Source organism: Vanessa cardui, chromosome 30 (assembly GCF_905220365.1).
Source record: "Vanessa cardui chromosome 30, ilVanCard2.1, whole genome shotgun sequence".
Lineage (NCBI taxonomy): Eukaryota > Metazoa > Arthropoda > Insecta > Lepidoptera > Nymphalidae > Vanessa > Vanessa cardui.
The window spans coordinates 3,715,179-3,737,148 of NC_061152.1; the positions used below are offsets into that span (position 1 = coordinate 3,715,179).

Sequence of the window (21,970 nt, forward strand, 5' to 3'; positions counted from 1 at the left end):
AGGTTGAGTGAGCCAGTGTAACTACGGGCACAAGAGACATAGCATCTTAGTTCCTAAGGTTGGTGGCGCATTGACGATGTAAGGAATAGTTAATATTTCTTACAGTGTCATTGTCTATATATAGTGATATATAGTGATGGTGACGACCAGGGCCGTAGCCAGGATTTCATTTCGGGGGGGGTTCGTGCTCCGGGAAAAAAAAGCAATAGGTTTTTTTTTATAAAAGCACAAGGAGGTATTTTAAAATTAGATATAATTTATACACATTTATTTAAAAAAAACAACTGATGGCTTATTTTATGTTATAGGGGCAAACGAGCGTGAGGCTCACCTGATGGAAAGTGATTACCATCGCCCATGGACATCTGTGGGGCTTGCAGGTGCGTTACCGGCCTTTAAGGAAGGAGTACGCCCTTTTTTTACGGTTCCGAAGTCGTATCGGTTCGGAAAAAACGTCGGCGAATGCCGGTGCAACTGAGTGGTTGTGCAAGGTAGAAAATGTCTTAAAAATCATGATGTTGTGGTTTTTTGAACATTAAGGTGGTGCTGGTGAAACTTAGAATTTTGACGAGTTGTCCGAAGGTGAAATTCCGCAGCCGGGATTAATCAAAAAATGCGTCCGAATATTTTCCGTTAAATATTCGAAAGTAGAAGATGCAGAGTGATCTAATATCTCTACGCAAAGCTAAGGGATCAAGCAGGTCGAAAAGGGCTTGATCGTCGATAATTCGAGCCGCTCTGCGTTGGATACGGACAGATGGAAGAAGCTGGTATTGGGGAGCACCCGCCCAGAGTTGTGACCAATATTCGATGTGGGGTTCAATTTGCGCCTTGTATAGTTTTAGGCGATGGGCCGGCGTGAAATACTGTCATGGCTCGCTGAGCACACCGAGCTTTTTTGATGCCAATTTGGCTTTGCGTTCCAATTGACCGCAGAACTGAACGAGGCTCGAAATATCCACGTCAAGTATTCCAATACTGGCTGTGGTGGCTATTAGAATCTTCTGAAATCGTGGAGATACGAGAAATGGTAATTTTTTAGCAGCTAACGCGCAAACTTGCCTCTTTTTGGGGTTGAAGTGGACTAATTTTAGCCAGGGGGTCCGAAACTACTAAGTGAGCCTAAGGGACTACTAAGGGAAAGTACTTCTCCGCCATCAGATATTTTAATAGCAAAATAGCAATCATATATGGCCTAAGTTTAGCCGGCCCCAGTTAGAGACTTTGTTTAATGAAGACTCGATTTCAGACGTTTTCCCGAGAAATAATAGCCCGGCCGGTGTATGAGGTGTCTACTGTACTGTCATCTGCAAAGCAGTGAATGTTACAGATTTGCAACAAATCACTGACATGCAGAAGAAACAGAAAGGGTGTTAGAACGCAGCCTTGTGGAACACCAGCATTGACGAATTTTAAATCAGAGCATGCACCATATAACGACTTTAATGTTCCGATCTGCCAAAAAGCTGGTGATCCAATTGCATAATTCCCCGGTAAGCCCGTAGGAAAGGAGCTTCGAAAGAAGTGATTTGTGCCATACGCTATCGAAGGCCTTCGCTATGTCCAGACTGGCTGCCAATGCTTCCCACTTGCTCTCAACTGCTTCCGCCCATCTATGACTAAGATCACTGGCTGAACGACCCCGATGGAAACGAAACAAGGAGGTGATGGCTATTGGCCTATAATTGGACGGGTCTGGGCGGTTGCTCTTTTTAGGGATAGGATGCACCAAAGTAGTCTTCCAGGAGTACGGCTGCTTTCGTATTCGGCGACTATTCGGTAAAAAGCGCCGAGTATCTGTTTTTAATAATACAGTATGAATATACTCAATAAAATATACGGGGTTATTGGTAATTTCACGTATATCCGTTAGGAGGTGATAGGGATGACTATTTAGACTATTCAGGAGGATTTCATATGAGAATATTTTTGTACAATTTTTCACTCCAATGAACAAGTCATTATGATAGTTAGTAATCCCATCTTGATCAAGTGTAGCTTCTAATGGTTCAGAGTTATTTTCCAAATAAGACGCGACTCCTGAATACGCGTTAAGCTTAAATTTATAAAAAATAAATTTCCTTTCAGGGACTTCTTCGTGAGAATAGTAAGGATAGAATTCTGCATAAATATACACTGTAAAACATGCTGTGTGTGCTGTGCTCTTTTATAGAGAGTTTCTCGGATTCGATTATTAATACTTTATTTAAGCTATATTACAAAATGTCTTATTTATAACTTAGCTATTGAACTGTTTCTGTTCCTAAATTTTATTTTAAATTTGTATTTTGTTTTTAGATTTTTTTCATTGGTTGTTATTTTTAGATAATTTTGAGGAAATTTTAAAGAGCGACCTAGTAGTAGATTACGAATTCGTTCATGTTCGACTACGAATTTCCACCAGCGTCCTTTCTGATCATTTTATTTCGATTGATTTGAAATAATTTCCTTCTTTTTATAAATTTTTGGAAAGGTAAGAAAACGGTTATGTTTTTAAAATAATCTGCAGACCAAGATTTATTATAATGATTTTTTTAGTTTTTAAGGCTTTTTTGAGGAAAAAGAATCAAAGAAATATTGAAATAATTTCGTTTTCCGTCTTGCATTTTAAAATTTGGACCAATAATTATTGTTTAAATAGTGACAAATATCCATTAATCGTTTTTGTAAAACAAAAGAAAAAAAATAGATTTTAATTGACACTTTTTTAAATAAATTGAAAAAAGCTAAAAAACACGATAACTCAAAAATGGTTCACTTTTGGATTATGCATATGGGGGTTAAAATTATTTCAAATAGTCACCCCTATCACCTCCTAACGGATATACGTCGAATCACCAAAACCCTATACATAGAATGTATCAGAAATTTTACAATCTGTCTTACACTTTTCAAAATGTAATCGCACTCTGTAAAACGTTTATCTTCTTTAGTATCTAAAATTACTAACGTGACATTATGACATCAAAAATTAGTATCTTAGTAAAATGTTAATAAGGGTATATGATTATTATTGCCTCTAGTCTTTGCGTAAAATGATTCATTTTGTTTAGATTTATTGTTGTATCTAGACAAAACGACTTAATTTTCTGAAGAAATCAATGAATATTTTTTTGATATTACGATAGCGGTTAGCGAAAAAATTTCGGGGGTGGTTTGAACCCCCAAAACCCCCGCCTGCCTACGGCCATGGTGACGACTTACCATTAGGTGGCCCATATGCTCGTCCATCAAACTATATCATAAAAAAAATATGCACAACCCAAATCGTTCACACGCAAATTTGTTACAATTAAATTTAGACCTTTTTTTTAATTAGCATTGTGACCTCCGTGGTCGAGTGGTGTGTACACCGGTTTTCATGGGTACGCCACTCCGAGGTCCCGGGTTCGATTCCCAGCCGATTCAATGTAGATTATCATTAGTTGTCTCGGGTCTGAGTGTTTGTGGTACCGTTACTTCTGATTTTGCCATAACTCAAGTGCTTTAGCTACTTACATTGGGATTAGAGTAATGTATGTGGTGTTTTCACATATTAATAAATTGTATCCATGCGAGAAGCCAGGCGTGTAGCTAGTTTATAAGATATAACAACCTCGTTATATTAAGTTGGACCCTCAGTAAGTCCGGCAGTCTCTTTCGAATTTGTCGGATTATAGAGGACTGCCCTAAACTCTCTAGAGTCTGAATTTTTTACAAAAAATTCTATATGTCATACTCTGAAGTATTAAGAAGTGATAGCTGTCACATGTAGTCAAATTCAAAGTAAGCAATCAGAGTCGAAACAAAAACGCGTTGGGTACAATATTGGTGACGCAGAGGTTGTAACCCGTTCAATTATGCCTTATCTTCGTAAGCGTAGATTGTAAAAATATTCAATAATAATAGAAAAATCCCGCAGAGTCTCTTTTGTCGGTTCTTCTCAGATCCGTGGTGTTAAATTCCGAACCGGTGCTAGACTTTTACTATCAATAAGCAAGTGTAATCACTTCTGTATTAAATATATGTATGTATTTATATATTTATATATTGTTATTATGTGTATATTGTATGTACATTCACATTGTAGTTTTTTTTTTATTTTTTTTATAATATATTATCATAATTATATTGTCACAGCCCGTCACGACCACACAGGGTACCATTGAAAATCAGCGTTGGGTTCTTGGAACCCAACTTGGAAGCTGAATGGTACACCTTTTAGGACACGTTAAGCATCATTGTGTTGTTTTGTATTGTTGTTGTTTTTTTTTTTTTGTATATTAAGTTAGCAAGTAGTTATAGTTAGTTAATATGTTTATATCTTTCTGTTGTTTATTCTTCCTTTTGTTTTAAATTCTTATACTTCATATTCTTTTATTTGTACTGTGTCCTAATAAACATTTCTTTCTTTCTTTCTTTCTTATTGAATAAAAATTATTGAATGTTTTTTTTGGCTATTATCTGTGTCAAGAGGGCACATCATTTCGCCAGTTTCCCATGCCATGGCGACAAGGCTTTTGATTGTTAACGAATGCTAATGTCTTAAACGTAATATTGTGTCCTTTAATTATAGTACGACACAACTTAGATGTATGATCACATCCGAATTGACTACGCTATTCCAAACTATCATTATTTATTTCTTATGTGAATATGATCTTTACACAAACGTAATAACTTGTAATATCGTGTGACCTAATATATTCGTCAATCTGACGCGTCGCTTTACACGCACTCGCTGTCTCGGGTCGAACTGACGCGGGAATCTATAGCGACGAATAGCGTCGAGTGGCGCGATAGGGAGCTGTTTCTATCGGTTGTGTGAATCGGCAGTGTTGATTTTTATTGAATTTGCCGATGCTACATCCAAGTCGTGTCGTACTATAAAAGTTAATCTAAAGATATTTAATACAGTTGAAAATTATCAAAACTGTCACCGTGAACAGTCTGATAAGAGATAAGGTTGTCTGACGACAGTCAGTGTTGATTGATAGGATATTTTTGGCCAAAAGCGTTGGATATGAATACACATAGTTAGCTTGATCGAAGATTACATTGGTGAAACTATCTATATTCTGTATTAGCTGTATTGTCTGACTGTTTCTTGGTGGCAGGGCTTTGTGCAAGCCCGCCTGGGTAGGTAACACCCACTCATCAGATATTCTACCGCTAAACAACAGTACGCAGTATTGTTGCGTTCCGGTTTGAAGGGTGAGACAGTGTGACTACAGGCACAAGGGACATAACCTTAGTTCCTAAGGTTAGTGGCGCATTGGCGATGTAAGGAATAGTTAATATTTCTTACAGCGTCATTGTCTATGGGTGATGGTGACCACTTACCATCATGGTGGCCCATATGCTCGTCCGCCAACCAATACCATAATTATTAGTAATTCCATTTTTCTTTGAAAAAAGGTTTTGTTTTTGACCAGTAACTTAAACTACTTTTTTTTTTCGACCACATTTTAGTTTTGGATGACTTATGTACAGCTTCATTCGGTCTAATTTTAAATTTAATTTATAAAATATATTATATAATAATATGTTATACTATGTTGAGATGTATGTTATAATTGTCTGTTTACTTTTTTGCAGGTGAACCCTTTCATTCCTAATACCTATACCTTTAATTTATAGCATTCCATAATTAATATATATATAATTAACATATAATACACTGCCAATCATAATATAATATAATTATATTTCTTATATAATCCCAAATTCCAAAAGCACCATTCCATTAAAAAAAAAAGTGTCTTTACCAGTGATAATAAAAATAGAAGCAATATTTTAACTGTTTTTATCTCTCTTTAGCATAAAAAAAAACACTATTTAAATAATAGATTATTATATTAAATTATTATAAATAAATAAATAAATATATATATAATATAATTAATAATTCACATTGCACTATTTCAATATAATAATTATTTTATTTAAGCTATTCGTCCGTTCGTATCGTCGCCATTTTGTTCGATATCGATAAAGAATTTCGTGTAAGATGATAGGATAATATATCCACTATGAGTTCGTCCCCAGCCATCGAGGCTACCCCTACCGCTACCCCTACCGCTACCCCATCCTCACCCGCGTTGAAGGCGCCAGACTACCACTTCCAGACTTCTACGCCGAATTATTACAAGGTAAGTTTTTTTTATATTTTTTTAATTTTTGTTTTATATTTTTGTAGTTATATATTATTCAAAATCAAAAAATCAAAATAAACTTTTTTTAAGTGGGCTTCTACAAGCACTTTTGAATCGTCATTTAACAATTAAGTGAAGCTACCACCGGTTCGGAAAGTAGATTCTACCGAGAAGAACCGGCAATAAATTCAGTAGTTACTCTTTTTCAACATTTAAAAAGTACAATCATATTAGTTAAATACAATTATATATGTATGTAATGTATCTCGCCTGGAAGACAACAGGTATTAATTCCAAGCTTTTTTGTTTTTCATCTACAAAATCTTGTATCGAATACCGATATGAAAACTACGTGGTTTATTTTTTTTAAAATATATTCAAACTTTTTTGTTTAATATTTCATGCGTTTTGCTAATAGCTCTGCTATATTATACATTAAAAACAATGGTTGACAAATATGTCTCCATTTATAGTATATCACTATTACATTTAACTGTATATATATACATTAATTTAACTTCCAAAGTTCAGATAACAGATTCGATGACGTTTCTAAACGATCGGTGACGTCAAGTCAATTCAAGGTCAAATTTGTTTATATTTACTCCTGTCATTGATATTGGTTATTCTAATAGTTATCTTATTTTGTATACTTACGTATAAATCGTTGGTACATCCATCCATCCTCCTGCCCTTATCCCAATTTTATTTGAGGTCGGCGCAGCATGTCTTCTCCTTCCATACTTCTCTGTCAGACGTCATCTCTCAAGTAACATTCTCTCTAACCATATCGTCTTCCACACAGTCCATCCATCGTTTCCTTGGTCCTCTACCTATGTATCCATCCACATCCATGCTCAAGGCCTTCCTCACAATATGTCCCTCATTCCTCCGCATTACACGCCCATACCATGGCAGCCGCCTTCCACATAACTTCTCGGCTATCGGTGTCACTTTCAAACTTCCTCTTATGTACTCATTCCTTACTCTATCCATTCGCGTGACACCACACATTCCTCTCAGCATTCTCATCTTCGCAACATGCAATTGTCCTTCAGTCATCCCTTTTGTATGTTAAAATCGGAAGTACATAATTACGAATATATATACATACAGACTACCCAATATATACACTACAATATATAGACTATATACAACTTTTTGATTGAAGACCAAACGTTAAAAAAAAGGATTTTTTTCGGTATTTTTCAAATATAATATGTATGTATCTTTTTTTATGGACGAGTATATGGGCCACCTGATGGTAAGTGGTCACCATCACCCATAGATAATGACGCTGTAAGAAATATTAACCATTCATTACATCCTCAATGCGCCACCAACCTTGGGAACTAAGATGTTATGTCCCTTGTGCGTGTAGTTACACTGTCTCACCCTTCAAACTGGAACACAACGATACTGAGTACTGTTGTTTGGCGGAAGAATAACTGATAAGTGGGCGGTACCTACCCAGACGTATTGCACAAAGCCCTACCACCAAGATTATTAGATTTTATGACGTAGGCATCGGCTAAGAAAGAATTTCAATCAATTTTATCAAGAGCCCACGAAAGTTGAACAACAAATGTGGTTTGAGAGGTCTGAAATTAACGTTTTTTTTTAAATTAGACTTAATTTATTTATGAGCAATGTCCACGAGGGGAAAGCCACGGGCAATACATATTTTATTTTATTTATTTATAATACATATAAAGCTTCTTGAATTGTTAAGGAATAAATTTGAAGAAATCAAGATATTAACTGTTGCTTTTCAATATATATTCTGTAATGTTATGTATACGAAAAAATATTAATGATTTCATGAGAAAATGTGATACTCATAGCATTGGTACAAGGAACAAACACAAACTTGTTACTCCTGTTACTCGACTGCATAGAGTCAGTAACTGCTTCGTGGGGCAATGTATACGGTTTTACAACAGGATCCCAGAAAGCGTTCAAAATACATCTGTTGCCAAATTAAAAAAAAATATTAAGGAACGCTTGTGTGCAAAAGTTTATTATACAATTAATGAGTTTATGATTGATAGCACACCTTGGCAATGAAACGATCGCCTCATGGCTAATCCATTTAATTTAAATTGTTTATATAATACACGAGACAAAAAAATAAAACCGCTGAGTTTCTTTCGCCGGTTCTTCTCAGGTCAGGGTGTTTTCTTTTCCGAACCAGTGGTAATGTTTCAATTGACCATCAATAAGAAAGTGTAATACTTCTATATTGTAATTTTAGTTTGAGTTTGATGGTATTTTTATGTGATTCCAGAAACAACACCAGCCCTTGAGTGTGGTCCTGTCAGCGACTGCCCCATCAACGCCCCCTACTTACGGTAAGTAAATGAATTAATTAACACTATAATTCTCACCTCGTACACAGTGTATGAAGTGAATTGGTGTATGCACTTGTGTAACACGAATTTAGCAAAAGGTACAGTAGCAGTGCCGTAAATAGCCTTTTCTGCGCCCTGTGCGAGATTCTATAACTACGCCCTATTTAAGCAGACCCTTTGCCTGTTTCACTGTCTCACTCACTAAAACTTAAACGCATGTTCACTAATGCAAATCCGTTGCCCATTAACGATAAACACTAAACACAAATACGCTCGTGCGCTGCCAAAACAATGAGCGCGATGTATGTTATTAATGCTACTAGCATGTAAGTACGTTTGTATTGGAATCGAGTACTAGGGACTCAGCGGAGTCTTAACAAGAGCAAAACGAAAACACAATAGTCCTGCCCAGTCTGTCTATTCTTGCGCCCCCGAGAGTCTACGCCCTGTGCCTGGGCACTGGTGGCACCGCCCTATTTTCGCCACTGTACAGTAGCGTTTGTTTTGGTTGTGAATCCGCTATATACTCATAAGATTTGGAAAGTCGAGGCTAGGTAATAGCCGAGATGACCCAGTGGTTAGAACGCGTGCATCTTAACCGATGATTGCGAGTTATAAAGCATCACTAAAAATTGGTTATATACATAATTAACTGAACCTGCGATTTTATCCCCGAGATTTTTATGTAACTATCATTTCACCCCTTCTAGGGGTGAATAAAAATGTAGCCTATAGCCAATGATATTCTAATAAACAGATATGTTATATCCATACTAAACAACTGAATAAAGTGTGCCGCGCCGGGGACCGTTTATTTTTTACATTTCGTTACAAGTAAAAAGGATAGCTTGATAAAAACAATAAGTAAATGGGATAACTAGATGTTTTAATTACGCAAAACGTATTACTACCTAATTATGATGTATTATAACGTATTACTACTTAAAACGACTGAAAGCAAACGTCCTAATTAGGATGTTTTCTAGTCTTCACTTTTTGCGCGTTAATAACATATCTGTTTACTACAACATCATTGCCTATAGCCTATTACAACCAAAGTAGGAAAAAAAGATAAACAAATCTCAGAACTATGTATTGTATGCGATTGGCTAACTCAGCTATGTTGTGCACTACTAAGAGTTTACGATTAATATATCACTATTTATAATACTTTGAGCTGAGATGGCCCAGTGGTTAGAACGCGTGCATTTTAACCACGCAAGCACCACTATATATATGTGCTTAATTTGTGTTTATAATTGATCTCGTGCTCGGCGGTGAAGGAAAACACCGTGAGGAAACCTGCATGTGTCTAATTTCAAAGAAATTCTGCCACATGTGTGTATTGGGAGAGCGTGGTGGAATATGTTGCGACCTTCTTAGCCCAGCAGTGGGAAATTTACAGGCTGTTGTTGTTGTTGGTATTTTTGGACTGTACAGTGTTTCCGTTTGCAAACGGTAAATAGAACGTTTTTGGGCAATGGTATACGCATATATAATAAGGTACCGGAAAATATAATCAATTTACCATTTTCAAATTTTAAAAAGATTATTAAGACTAAATTAATAAATAAATCATGTTATTCATTAAAAGAGTACTTTTATAGAAAGGAACGCCTGGAGTTAGGCTCGGGTTCCATTAAAGAACATTAATTACTGTAAATAACAGCATTGTTAATCTGTTTATATGAAAATAGCAACTATGCGAGTTTCTTGCCGTTTCTTCTTTCTTGAATCTGCTTTCCGAAACGGTGGTAGTATTTAATTATTGACGATTCAAAAACGCTTCATTGTGAAATTTACTTGAATAAAAATGATTTGATTTGATTTATTGCATTATTTATGTAATGGTAATAAATGTCAACCATATATACGGAAGCAATGATATTCTAATAATCAGATATGTTATACCCATACTAAACAACAGAATAAAGTGTGCCACGCCGGGGACCGTTTATTTTAAATTTCGTTACAAGTAAAAATGATAGCTTTATAAAAACAATAAGTAAAAGGAATAACTAGATGTTTTAATTACGCAAAACGTATAACTACGTAATTGTGATGTATTATAACGTATTACTACGTAAAACGACTTAAGGCAAACGTCCCAATTAGGACGTTTTCTAGTCTTCACTTTTTGCGCGTTAATAACATATCTGGTTACTAGAACATCATTGTACGGATGTAAATTTTCAGATCGTGAGTTTATAATTTGTACAGCTGTTAGAAAAATCACATGCATCAAATCGCTGGCCTTTGATTACACACTAGCGCCTCTAGCGGCGAATTAAAGCGCGATTGGTTTTAACTTGAATTACAAATTAAATATTGTGTTTTTATTTTAATTTATATTTTTTTTTTATGAATATAATCTTAGCTTTGTAATTTGGTTCTCATACCATTGAAATACAGTTTTGACGAGACTGTCTTCCGTATATGACGAAAATATATGTCTATAAATAATTTGTTTTTATGTTGTAATTATGTTAATATAATTGAATCTTTAAAATAAAATTAAATTTTTATTTAAAAAATAACAAAAATGTTTGCCGCCCCCGGGTGGGCTCGAACCACCAACCTTTCGGTTAACAGCCGAACGCGCTAGCCAATTGCGCCACGGAGGCGATGGGAGGTCACGCGAAATAGAGCAACGGTTTACACCACGAAAGATTTGTGATGCGTGACTCTATAATATATTTGAAATATTTTATTATATATTGCTTTTCATGGTAACTAGCAAACCGCCCCGGCTTCGCACGGGTGCAATACTCATGATATCACATTACAAACCTTTATTATCAGTGTTTCTTTACTATATTGTCCATGTATTATACAAAAACCTTTCTCTCGAATCACTCTATCTATTAAAAAAATCGCATCAAAATCCGTTACGTAGTTTTAAAGATTTAAGCATACATAGGGATATAAAGACAGAGAAAGCGACTTTGTTTTATACTGTGTAGTGATAATGTCTTTTTGTTTCCTTAAAATAGTTACATTACTTTTTGTTTTTGTTGAGGCCCCTTTTGATTTTCTATGTAATTTGAATTTTATGACGTCAAATGTCATATTTCAGGAGAACCAACGCTCACACCTCCACCGCGGTCCCCCGGCGCTCCGCTAGCGACCCCGGCCTCTGGTGACGGGAGGGCGCACCCTCCGGACGGAACATCATCAGATAAGGTACATATAACTACAATAATTGGATAAATGGACACCAGCTACAAAAATAATACTTGTAACTATATTATATAATCGTAAATCGACTTTTAAGTTGTCTAATTTTTATTTAGTTTTATGAAGGAGAATTATAAATAATATTTTGATCATAGATAGTCATCTATAGATGAGTTAGATTAAAATGGTTAGATGTCTATCTATCTTGAGTAGTAAATTTATAGATCGTTCTTACATATTAATAAGTACAAAAAGTAATATGATTTATAAGTAGTAGAAGAATACGCTATTATTTTTTACTTTTTGGGTCGTATTAATTTGTTTTGAGCTAGTGTTTTGTTTGGAGACGGTTTTTTTTGTTGAAAACTTTTGTTTATTGATTAAATATAGATTTTAAAAGTCTGAATATTATAAACGTCATTCAAAGATTGAATAAAAAAAAAAAACGTTGTAAGTTAAATAAAAGATTGAGTTAAGTTTCAGTAATCACTTATAAAAAAGATAAATGATGATAGAATGTATGACAAAAAATTAAAACCAAAAAATATAAGAAATAAAAACAAAAATATTAGAAATAAAAAATATAAAAGTATTTTTCGTAGGGGACACCCGGGTTTGAACCGGGGACCTCTCGATCTGCAGTCGAATGCTCTACCACTGAGCTATATCCCCGTTGAGTAACAAGTTGAAAAATCTCATTATATTGTAATGTAACGATTTATGTTTTCATTTATTATCTGTAATAATTCAGGTCTTTTATAATACTAACTAATATTATAAATATGAAAGTCGATCTGTCTGTTTGTTACGAAATAGTCTTATGAAATATAATAACGCCTTTAGTAAAATTTTCAAGTAAACACAAGAATCTCAACTTGTGGGCTTAACAGCGCTGAATTTTTCATATTTAATTCCTAAGGGGGTTCGTTAAGGGATGAAAATGTGTAAGTTTTTTTGTTACATTTGAAAATTAGAATTTGAGATTTATGGTATGAATGGTATCTGGTTATAATTTCTGTTTTTGAGATTAAAACTGTTCTTAGGGTAAATCACTTGGGGGTGAAATTGGGGATGAAAATTATTAAAGTAAGGTAAAAAAGTAAAGTAAAGTAACAGCCTGTACATTTCCCACTGCTGAAATAAGGCCTCCTCTTCCATTAAGGAGAGAGTTTGGAACATATTCCAATGCGGATTGGTGGAATGCACATGTGGTGGAATTTCGATGAAATTAGACACATGCAGGTTTCCTCACGATGTTTTCCTTCACCGCCGAGCACGAGATGAATTATAAACACAAATTAAGCACATATGTATAGTCGTGCTTGCCTGGGTTTGACCCGCAATCATCGGTTAACATGCACGCGTTCTAACCACTGGGCCGTCTCAGCTTAATTATTAACTGTTGTTGTTCCAGTCGTCAGAAACAGCAGTGGGGGGTGTGTCGCGAACGGCAAGCACCGCGCTCTCGCGTAAGGAGAGTTACAAGGCTCAGAGGCAGCACTACAGGAAGGAGAAGAAGAGGGCCGCCTCCGCCCTCCTGCACTCCATCGAGGATCCATCGGTCGTGGTGCTCTCGGATTGGTTGAAGGTAGGCTTCATATCTGGTCATGCTTAATACTTTAGTGTACATAAAGTAATGATAAATATGAGACAACATCACATACATCACTCTGATCCCTATGTAAGCAGCTAAAGCACTTGTGTTATGGAAGATCAGAGGTAACGACGGCACCACAAATACCAAGGCCTAATAGAAAAATAACTGCTGAAAAATAGCAACCGGTCAAACCGGAGAACTGGCTAGAAACTCAGTAGGAGTTTCTTGCCGGTTCATCTCGGTAGAATCTATTTTCCGAATCGGTAGTAGCGTCACTTAATTGTTAAATGACATTAAATGAATTAATAAAGTGTTATTGCATATTTGGGTACTTTTTCATTAAAAGTGCTTATTTCCATAGTTAGACATGTTAGGCGTGTAATATAACTAACCTCGGTATTGACGGTACGAACTCTTCCTGAAGAGGAATGGCGTCAAAATTTCAAATTGTGTCCGGTAACGTCAGTTGACGTCGAAAGGTCATTTTCAGCGTATGAATTGATATTAATTATTGGAAAACGTCACAAGTTTGCTATCGATGGAAAAAACTGGAAATATATATTATTGTTTATTTTTTACAAAAAATATAGTAAAAAAGTTACTTTTTTCTTGGTTTAATAGGTCCTATAATATTATAATAATAACTTCTAATTTAAATAACTGTCAAAATCTCATAAGAAATGTTTTTTTTTTTAATTTGATGCATGTTTTAGCGTTTCAATAGTGCATATAATCCGATGTCTTATTATTATGATACCCCATACATTGTCCATTTCTCAAAGTTGGTAATGGTCTCCAGGTCCGCGGATCTCTGAAGTCATGGACAAAATTGTGGTGCGTCCTGAAGCCAGGTCTGTTGCTGCTCTACAAGAGTCCCAAAGCTAAAGTGAGTACTGGAAATTCTTTATTGCAATGGTAGGTATGATGAATAATAAAAACTGTGACCTTGAAATAACGTGACTCGGTCTGTCTGAATTTGATGACATTTGGTATGAAAAAGTTTGAACTCTAAAGGAAGGATATAGGATACTTTTTTGCCTGGCATATGACAACAAAACCCCGAAAATGTGAGCGAAGCCGGGGGTGACAACTAGTATGTTATATATGAGATAATTCTCTGACACTAAGCAGGTTTCCTTACTATGTTTACAAATTGGACTATCCCGGCTCAAACTCAGCTTATAGCTTGATATAATATGCTTCCTACTAATATTATAAATGGGGCAGTGTGTGAGGACGGATATATGTATGTTTGTTACTCTTTTACGAAAAATCTACTAAACGGATTTGGATGAAATTTAACAGTAATATAGGTTATACATGAGAATAACATATATACTACAATTTTAATGATTTTATATATATTTTTGTCATCATAATATAACGATACATAAAAGTAGCATACAGATCTCGCTCAGGACATATTATATGTATATATTCTATTTACAGAGAAGTCACTGGGTTGGAACAGTTCTGCTGACGTCCTGTCAGGTTATAGAGCGACCTAGTAAGAAGGACGGCTTCTGCTTCAAACTCTACCATCCCCTTGAACAGAGCATCTGGGCTCCGAGGGGGCCTCACAATGAAACTATAGGTGAGGATATATTGATAGATAAAAGCCAGACAAACCACATTAGCCAAATTATTTCATTGATTTGTATTTCTGGTGTATAAGGTGCGAGTATATTGTCATATTACGGCACAACTCAGATGTAGCATTGGCAAATTCAATAAAACCGATTACCGCCGATTCACACAACCAACAGAAACAGCTCCCTATCGCGCCACTCGACGCTATTCGTCGCTATAGATTCCCGCGTCAGTTCGACCCGAGACAGCGAGTGCGTGTAAAGCGACGCGTCGAATTGACGAATATATTAGGACGTATGATATTACAGGTTATTGCGTTTGTGTAAAGATCATATTCACATGAGAAATAAATATTGATAATTTGGGATGGCGTACTCAATTCGGATGTGATCGGTTTTACGAATTTTGCCGATGCTACATCTAAGTTGCATCGTACTATAACCGACTTCAAAAGTTTTTACTTTACTTGCTGATAGGACTTTGTACAAGCGTGTTTGGGTAGGTACCACCGGCCCATCAGATATTCTACCGCCAAACAACAGTACTTGGTATTGTTATATTCCGGTTTGAAGGGTGAGTGTGCCAGTATAACAACAGGCACAAGGGACATAAAATCTTAGTTCCCAAGGTTGGTGGCGCATTGGAGATGTAAGAAATGGGTAATTTTTCTTACAGCGTCATTGTCTATGTGGCCTATATGCTCGTCCGCCAACCAAGCATGACAAAGTAGGAAGATCTCAACTCGACTGTTTTTTAACTTTACCGTCTCGTAAATTCAAATCGTTTATAAAAAATAAATTTGTGAAAAAGTCGTATTATTCGATACAAGATTTTGTAGATGATAAAAAAGCGTAAAATTAATACCTGTTGACTTCCAAGCAGGATATATTAATTTAAATAATTGTATTAACTAACATGACTGTATTTTTTTTAAAAGAGTAACTAATGAGTTTCTTGCCGATTCTTGTCGGTAGAATCTACTTTCCGAACCGGTGGTAGCTTCACTTAATTGTTAAATGACGATTCAAAAGTGCTTGTAAAAGCTCACTTGAATAAAGTATACTTTGATTTTGATTTTCTTTGTCTATGGGCTTTGAAGAACGTTTATGGTCTATTTAATCTGTGGTCGAGAACACTTGACAGTTTTATTTAAAAAAAAAATGTGGCTTTCCCAGGTGCCGTGGTCCAACCTCTCCCCACAGCGCATCTCATCTTCAGGGCGCCCTCTCAAGCGGCCGGTCACTGCTGGTTGGATGGACTAGAACTAGCTTTACGATGCAGCAATGCTATGCTCAGGTATGCCGTAATTCATTATAAATATATATATATATATATATATATATATATATATATATATATATATATATATATATTATTATGGTTATAGGCTGGCGGACGAGCATATGGGCCACCTGATGGTAAGTGGTCAACATCACCCATAGACAATGACGCTGTAAGAAATATTAACTATTCCTTACATCGTCAATGTGCCACCAACCTTGGGAACTAAGATGTTACGTCCCTTGTGCCTGTAGTTATACTGGCTATATGAATAATACATATATAATTCATAATACACAATACATACATAATAATAATACATATTGGACAACATCACATACATCACTCTGATTCCAATGTGAGTAGCTAAAGCACTTGTGTTATGGAAAATCAGAAGTAACGTCGGTACAAACACCCAGACCCAAGACAATACAAAACTAATGAACTTTTTCGATCGAACCCAGGACGTAAGAGTGGTGTACCCATGAAAACCGGTGTACACACTACTCGACCACAGAGGTCGTCAAATTATCATTACACAGTATCAAGTCGCTTACCGCTGTCTGTCCCTATGTATGCTTAGATCTTTAATACGCAACGGATTTTGATGCGGTGTTTTTTAATAGATAGATTGATTCGAAAGGGAGTTGCTTGTATATAATATACAGACAATATAGTAAAGAAACACTGATCATTTTAGAAGTGTCTAATGTGATGTCGTAAATAAACAAATTCTGTAGTATATTTAGCATCAGTATTGCACCCTTATGAAACCAGGCGGGTTACTGAATATTGACTAAATACCTAAATAACATTTTTTTAATTTTCATTATTGAGACATATTACTTCCTAAAGTTGGTGGCGTATCGGTGATGTAATTAATGATTAATACTTATTACCAGTGTCTTCTGGGCAGTTACCACTTACCATCAGATGGTCAATTAGTCCATCCCAATGATGTTTTAATAAACAGATATGTTATTAACGCGCAAAAAGTGAAGACTAGAAAACGCCCTAATTGGGACGTTTTTCTTTGGTCGTTTTACGTTCTAATACGTTATAATACATCATAATTACGTAGTAATACGTTTTGCTTAATTAAAACATCTAGTTATCCCTTTTACTTATTGTTTTTATCAAGCTATCCTTTTTACTTGTAACGAAATGTAAAATAAACGGTCCCCGGCGCGGCACACTTTTTTCTGTTGTTTAGTATGGATATAACATATCTGTTTATTAGAATATCATTGGTCCATCCGTTTCCTTATTTTATAGTACAAGTGTTTTTTTAACTTTTTTCTGATTGTTCTTTTTTTGAATAGATGTTCCCGGTCGAAACCGGAACAGGCCGTCGAAGATGCACCAGCTTCGCAGACGAACATCTCCCACGAAGAGTTGGAGAAGCATTTCAATGAACATGGTCAGTACAGATTTTATTATTTATTAAATTAACGCCTGCGGAAAATATCATAGCAAATCATCACTATTGAAACTTGTTGGATTTTTTCTTGCAGGCAACTTTTATAGTCGATTTCGATGGTGGGACTTATTAAAACTAGTATATCTTATTATAGTACGACACAACTTAGATGTAGCAGCGGCAAAATTCGTAAAACCGATTACTAACGATTTATACAACGAAAAGAAACAGTTCCCTATCGCGCCATTCGACGCTATTCGTCGCTATAGACTCGCGCGTTAGTTCGACCCGAGATTGCGAGTGCATAAATCGACGCGTCAAATTGACGACTATATTATATTATATAGCGTGCTTAATTCGGATGTGATCGATTTTACGAATTATGCCGATGCTAAATCTAAGTTGTGTCGTACTATAGTTAATTAATAGTATATTACATATAGCTGTATTATATACAGTCGGGGTAAGAAAAGGTTCGTCACCTTAAGATCTATTTTCGTGCGCTCAGTGTGAGCGATAATCTGCTTTACCGATCGAGAATGACGTATTGCGTCGCAATGTCATTATTAGACATAATTAGGAAAGAGTACTATGTCAGTTTAATTTTATATGCAGTTGTTAGTTTAGTGCTTTAGTTCCAAAAGGTACTAAGAGCTTACGATTTGATAAAGGATTGAATTTGAAAACTGACAAAGGTTTTTTTACTCTGACTGTATTACAAACCGTTCTATATTAAATTATCTCTAATGATAATACAATACTGTTGAACTACTACAACTTGTGTCAAATTTAATTTGAAACACCACAGATTATAAATCACGACCAGTGACGTCACGACATTCAAGGTCAAATTTTGTTTCAATACTCCGGCCATTGGAATCGATTCTATGTTAATATATTTAGTATTTATACGTAAATTAATATGATTTTAGCTGATGAGAAATTTCTGTGAAATTTGTGTTTTGTTTACGAACGTTTGATGTTATTAGTAATAAGTATGTTCGAAATTTTATTTTAAAAAAAGAATGTATTCATAATGGCTCAGGTTTCATTGTTCGAAAATTGAATTCTTTTCTAATGTGGTCGACTCTGACGTCACGCTTTTATATGTGTGCGTGTATTGCATATAATAATAATACAGTAATACACTCATTAATATTAACAGAACACGTCCAGTCCGGTTCGCGTCTCCGAATCGACTGAGACAATTTCGTGAAAATTTTGATAGGATCTTGTTTCGTGGTTACATATCGTGTATTTGTTTTCGTTCTAAGTATGAACTAAATAATGTATCGATATGGTATCGAGTCCTTATCGGATTATTTTTCTATTTATATGTATATGTCACCGTAAAGTTTTAAATGCCGTTATATTATAATCTATCACGCGAGATTGCCATCTGTCGAAATATTGTGAACCTTAACATACACATACTCTTGGTGGTAGGGCTTTGTGCAAGCCCGTCTGGGTAGGTACCACCCACATTATTCTATCGCCAAACAACAGTACTCAGTATTGTTGTGTTCCGGTTTGAAGGGTGAGACAGTGTAACTACAGGCACAAGGGACATAACATCTTAGTTCCCAAGTTTAGTGGCACATTGACGATGTAAGGAATAGTTAATATTTCTCACAGCGTCATTGTCAATGGGTGATGGTGACCACTGACCATCAGGTGGCCCATATGCTCGTCCGTCAACCTATACCCTAAAAAAACACATGTATACTATTTAATGCAGTAGTTTTAGTTTAGTTTAGTTAAATTATAAAAACTAACGTAACCGAAATATTATGATTAAATATTATAACTATCCAGTTGTATGTGTTTTATTGTAATTTGTATGAACGTTCACAATTGCTCGAGATAGATGAAAATCTAAATTGCAATAATATTTAACGGTTCACAATATTTCGACGGTATACAATCTGACGATATAGATTGTTATCTAACGATGTTTGTAATCTTACGGTGACATGTACATATAAGATTTTAAATTGGCATGGTTATTTTTATTATTACAGTTATTAAAAACGTTATATTTACCATGCTTTCTTTTGTTATTTGATGGAGTTCGATATTTCGATATTATCTACGAATGTCTTGTTATAACTGTGATATGTGTATATAGTTTAACTAATTTATGTATATGTTATCCGTTTCCCACACATTCGCTTGTAATACCCTTGATTGTGTGTGTGTGTGATCATAACAGTCTTGAGACTTGCCGAATCAACCTGTAGCTCACCCTCACCGCTTTTATCAGTATCGGACTATTCGCCCAAGAGTTTTCGGTCCGAGTTCAAAGCGTATCATTCGAAGGATCATCACGCGAAGCTTTCCAAGAGTCTGACATCGAGCCCGTTCAGGTTCGATGCGAAGTTACCGATACTGCGATGCTTCGAATTACCGAAGTTGTCCTTCGGAGAGAGAAGCGTCGAGCGCGAGAAGAATTCAATGAGTTTTCTGGAAGATAACATCTCTAAGATACTCCTGAAGAGGAGATGTTCCACTCCATCTGTTTCGAAGTCGAATTCGTCAAACAAACGAATCAGCGAGTTGAGGGAATCCGGCGTGAAAACCGATTCGGAAAACGACGAAGCTCTCCAGTCTGAAATGATGAAAAGGAGGGAGATTCTGGAGTCGGAGGTGTTGTTCAGTTCGCCGGAGAATTTCTTGATCACGAAAACGGCTCCCTCGCTTGAGAGGTTCGCGGAATCCCTCGACGTATCCTCGTCAAGTGATGATGTTGTACCCTTTAGGTGATGAGTTGATGATTTTTTGGGTTAATTTCAATAGATCGTACACGAATAATGTCTTAATACAAATGTGTTATATTCTGATGCCTGATACAAATGGACACACCAATGCGTCTTGGTGGATACATATGTGGCAGATATTTGTTGAAATTAGACACATGCAGGTTTCCTCACGATGTTTTCCTTTACCGCCGAGCACGAGATGAATTACAGACGCAAATTAAGCACATTAAAACTCAGTGCTGCTTGTCTGGGTTTGAGCCCGTTATCGGTTAAGATGCACGCGTTCTATCCACTGGGCCATCTAGGCTCTATTTCAACTTTGTTCGAATGTGCAACAGCTGTTTTCTCTGAGAAGAATGCTAAAATCAGAGACTGTTCTTGTTTTCGTGGTATTTTGAGAATGAACGTGCGTGATCTGTCTATCCGTCCAAATAGATAGATAAAATGTCTCATGCGCAGCTTGACTGTTTCTTTTTATATAACGTGATATATGACGTTACTTGGTGGTAGGGCTTTGTTCAAGCCCGTCTGGGTAGGTACCACCCACTTATCAGATATTCAACCGCCAAACAACAGTACTGAGTATTGTTGTGTTCCGATTTGAAGGGTGAGTGAGCCAGTGTAACTACAGGCACAAGGGACGTAACATCTTAGTACCAAGGTTGTTGGCGCATTGACGATGTAAGGAATGATTAATGTTTCTTACAGCGTCGTTCTCTATGGATGGTTATCACTTATCAGTTGGCCCATTTGCTCGTCTGCCAACATATGTTATTAAATAATAATCAGTCCTTAGTTTCTTCTGCATCTCTGGTATCGTATCCTATTGTCAGTTCATCTCATTATGAAAAGAGTTTGAATGTGTGTGAACACACTCATGCTTAGATATTCTCTCGGATACTCCGTTATAAAATGCCGCCTTCACTGAATCTGTCAAAAAGACATATTACCTTTTGTATTTGACATCAAACTGGTGAAGATTCTGATTTTGATTTTTTCCTCATCCTCAATTTTTAATTATTTGTGTAAAATCTATTGAAATTAACTGTTACCGATTTTATCTTCGAGTTGATGAACAAATCGTTTTGAATTTCGAACGCTTTTTTATAGAAATTCAACGCCGTACAATCAGAAGTATTCTCTGATAAACTATGATAACTTACCTTCGAACAACTTCGAAGCATCGCAAACTGACAGGCGTGATGACAGATACTCGGCGCAGAACGTTTATCTGGCCGGAAAAATCGTGAGGAGCGGTGAGGTGTCTGTGTTTCTGGTAGAAACTAGTTTCCGAAGATCCCTCCACATTCCCTTGCCAATAATATTCGTTTAAATTTCGAAACGCGCCTAGAATGTCTCTTATGCTCTGATTGATTAATACTCGTGAACGTCATTGGTTAAATTTTTCGTGGTTCGTGCTTGATTGGTCGTTTGTTCTCGTCGCTTGAATCGACCAATGAGGTGCGAGTGTTTTGTACCATTTGGAATTCGTTGGTTGTTTGATTAATAAATGACAGTGTGAGCTGTCACTGCAGAGCGCGATCGTGAAATCTCAGTATGCGATATGCGATATTCGTTCTAATAATTATTTAGTATAGAAATCAATATGGCGTATCGCAGTCGTCAAAATTCACAGGATCGTTGATTTTCGTTTTGAACTT

General features: G+C 36.0%; 1 protein-coding gene and 2 non-coding genes across 3 annotated transcripts in view; 1 reads left to right on the top strand and 2 right to left on the bottom strand.

Annotated features, from left to right (window-relative positions):
- The first annotated feature begins 5,864 nt into the window (after nucleotides 1-5,864).
- LOC124542158 (oxysterol-binding protein-related protein 8) overlaps nucleotides 5,865-21,970 on the top strand; it is a 48,776-nt gene continuing 32,670 nt past the window's right edge. Inside the window, exons 1-8 of the mRNA XM_047120094.1 lie at nucleotides 5,865-6,131; nucleotides 8,422-8,485; nucleotides 11,562-11,668; nucleotides 13,077-13,250; nucleotides 14,059-14,145; nucleotides 14,709-14,853; nucleotides 16,025-16,145; nucleotides 17,453-17,550. Coding sequence (XP_046976050.1) covers nucleotides 6,012-6,131; nucleotides 8,422-8,485; nucleotides 11,562-11,668; nucleotides 13,077-13,250; nucleotides 14,059-14,145; nucleotides 14,709-14,853; nucleotides 16,025-16,145; nucleotides 17,453-17,550 — 916 coding nt within the window. The 5' untranslated portion in view covers nucleotides 5,865-6,011. The remainder of the gene's footprint in view (nucleotides 6,132-8,421; nucleotides 8,486-11,561; nucleotides 11,669-13,076; nucleotides 13,251-14,058; nucleotides 14,146-14,708; nucleotides 14,854-16,024; nucleotides 16,146-17,452; nucleotides 17,551-21,970) is intronic.
- On the bottom strand, nucleotides 11,036-11,109 carry Trnan-guu. The gene has a single exon. It is a non-coding gene; the product is annotated as a tRNA-Asn (tRNA).
- On the bottom strand, nucleotides 12,263-12,334 carry Trnac-gca. Its single transcript has one exon. It is a non-coding gene; the product is annotated as a tRNA-Cys (tRNA).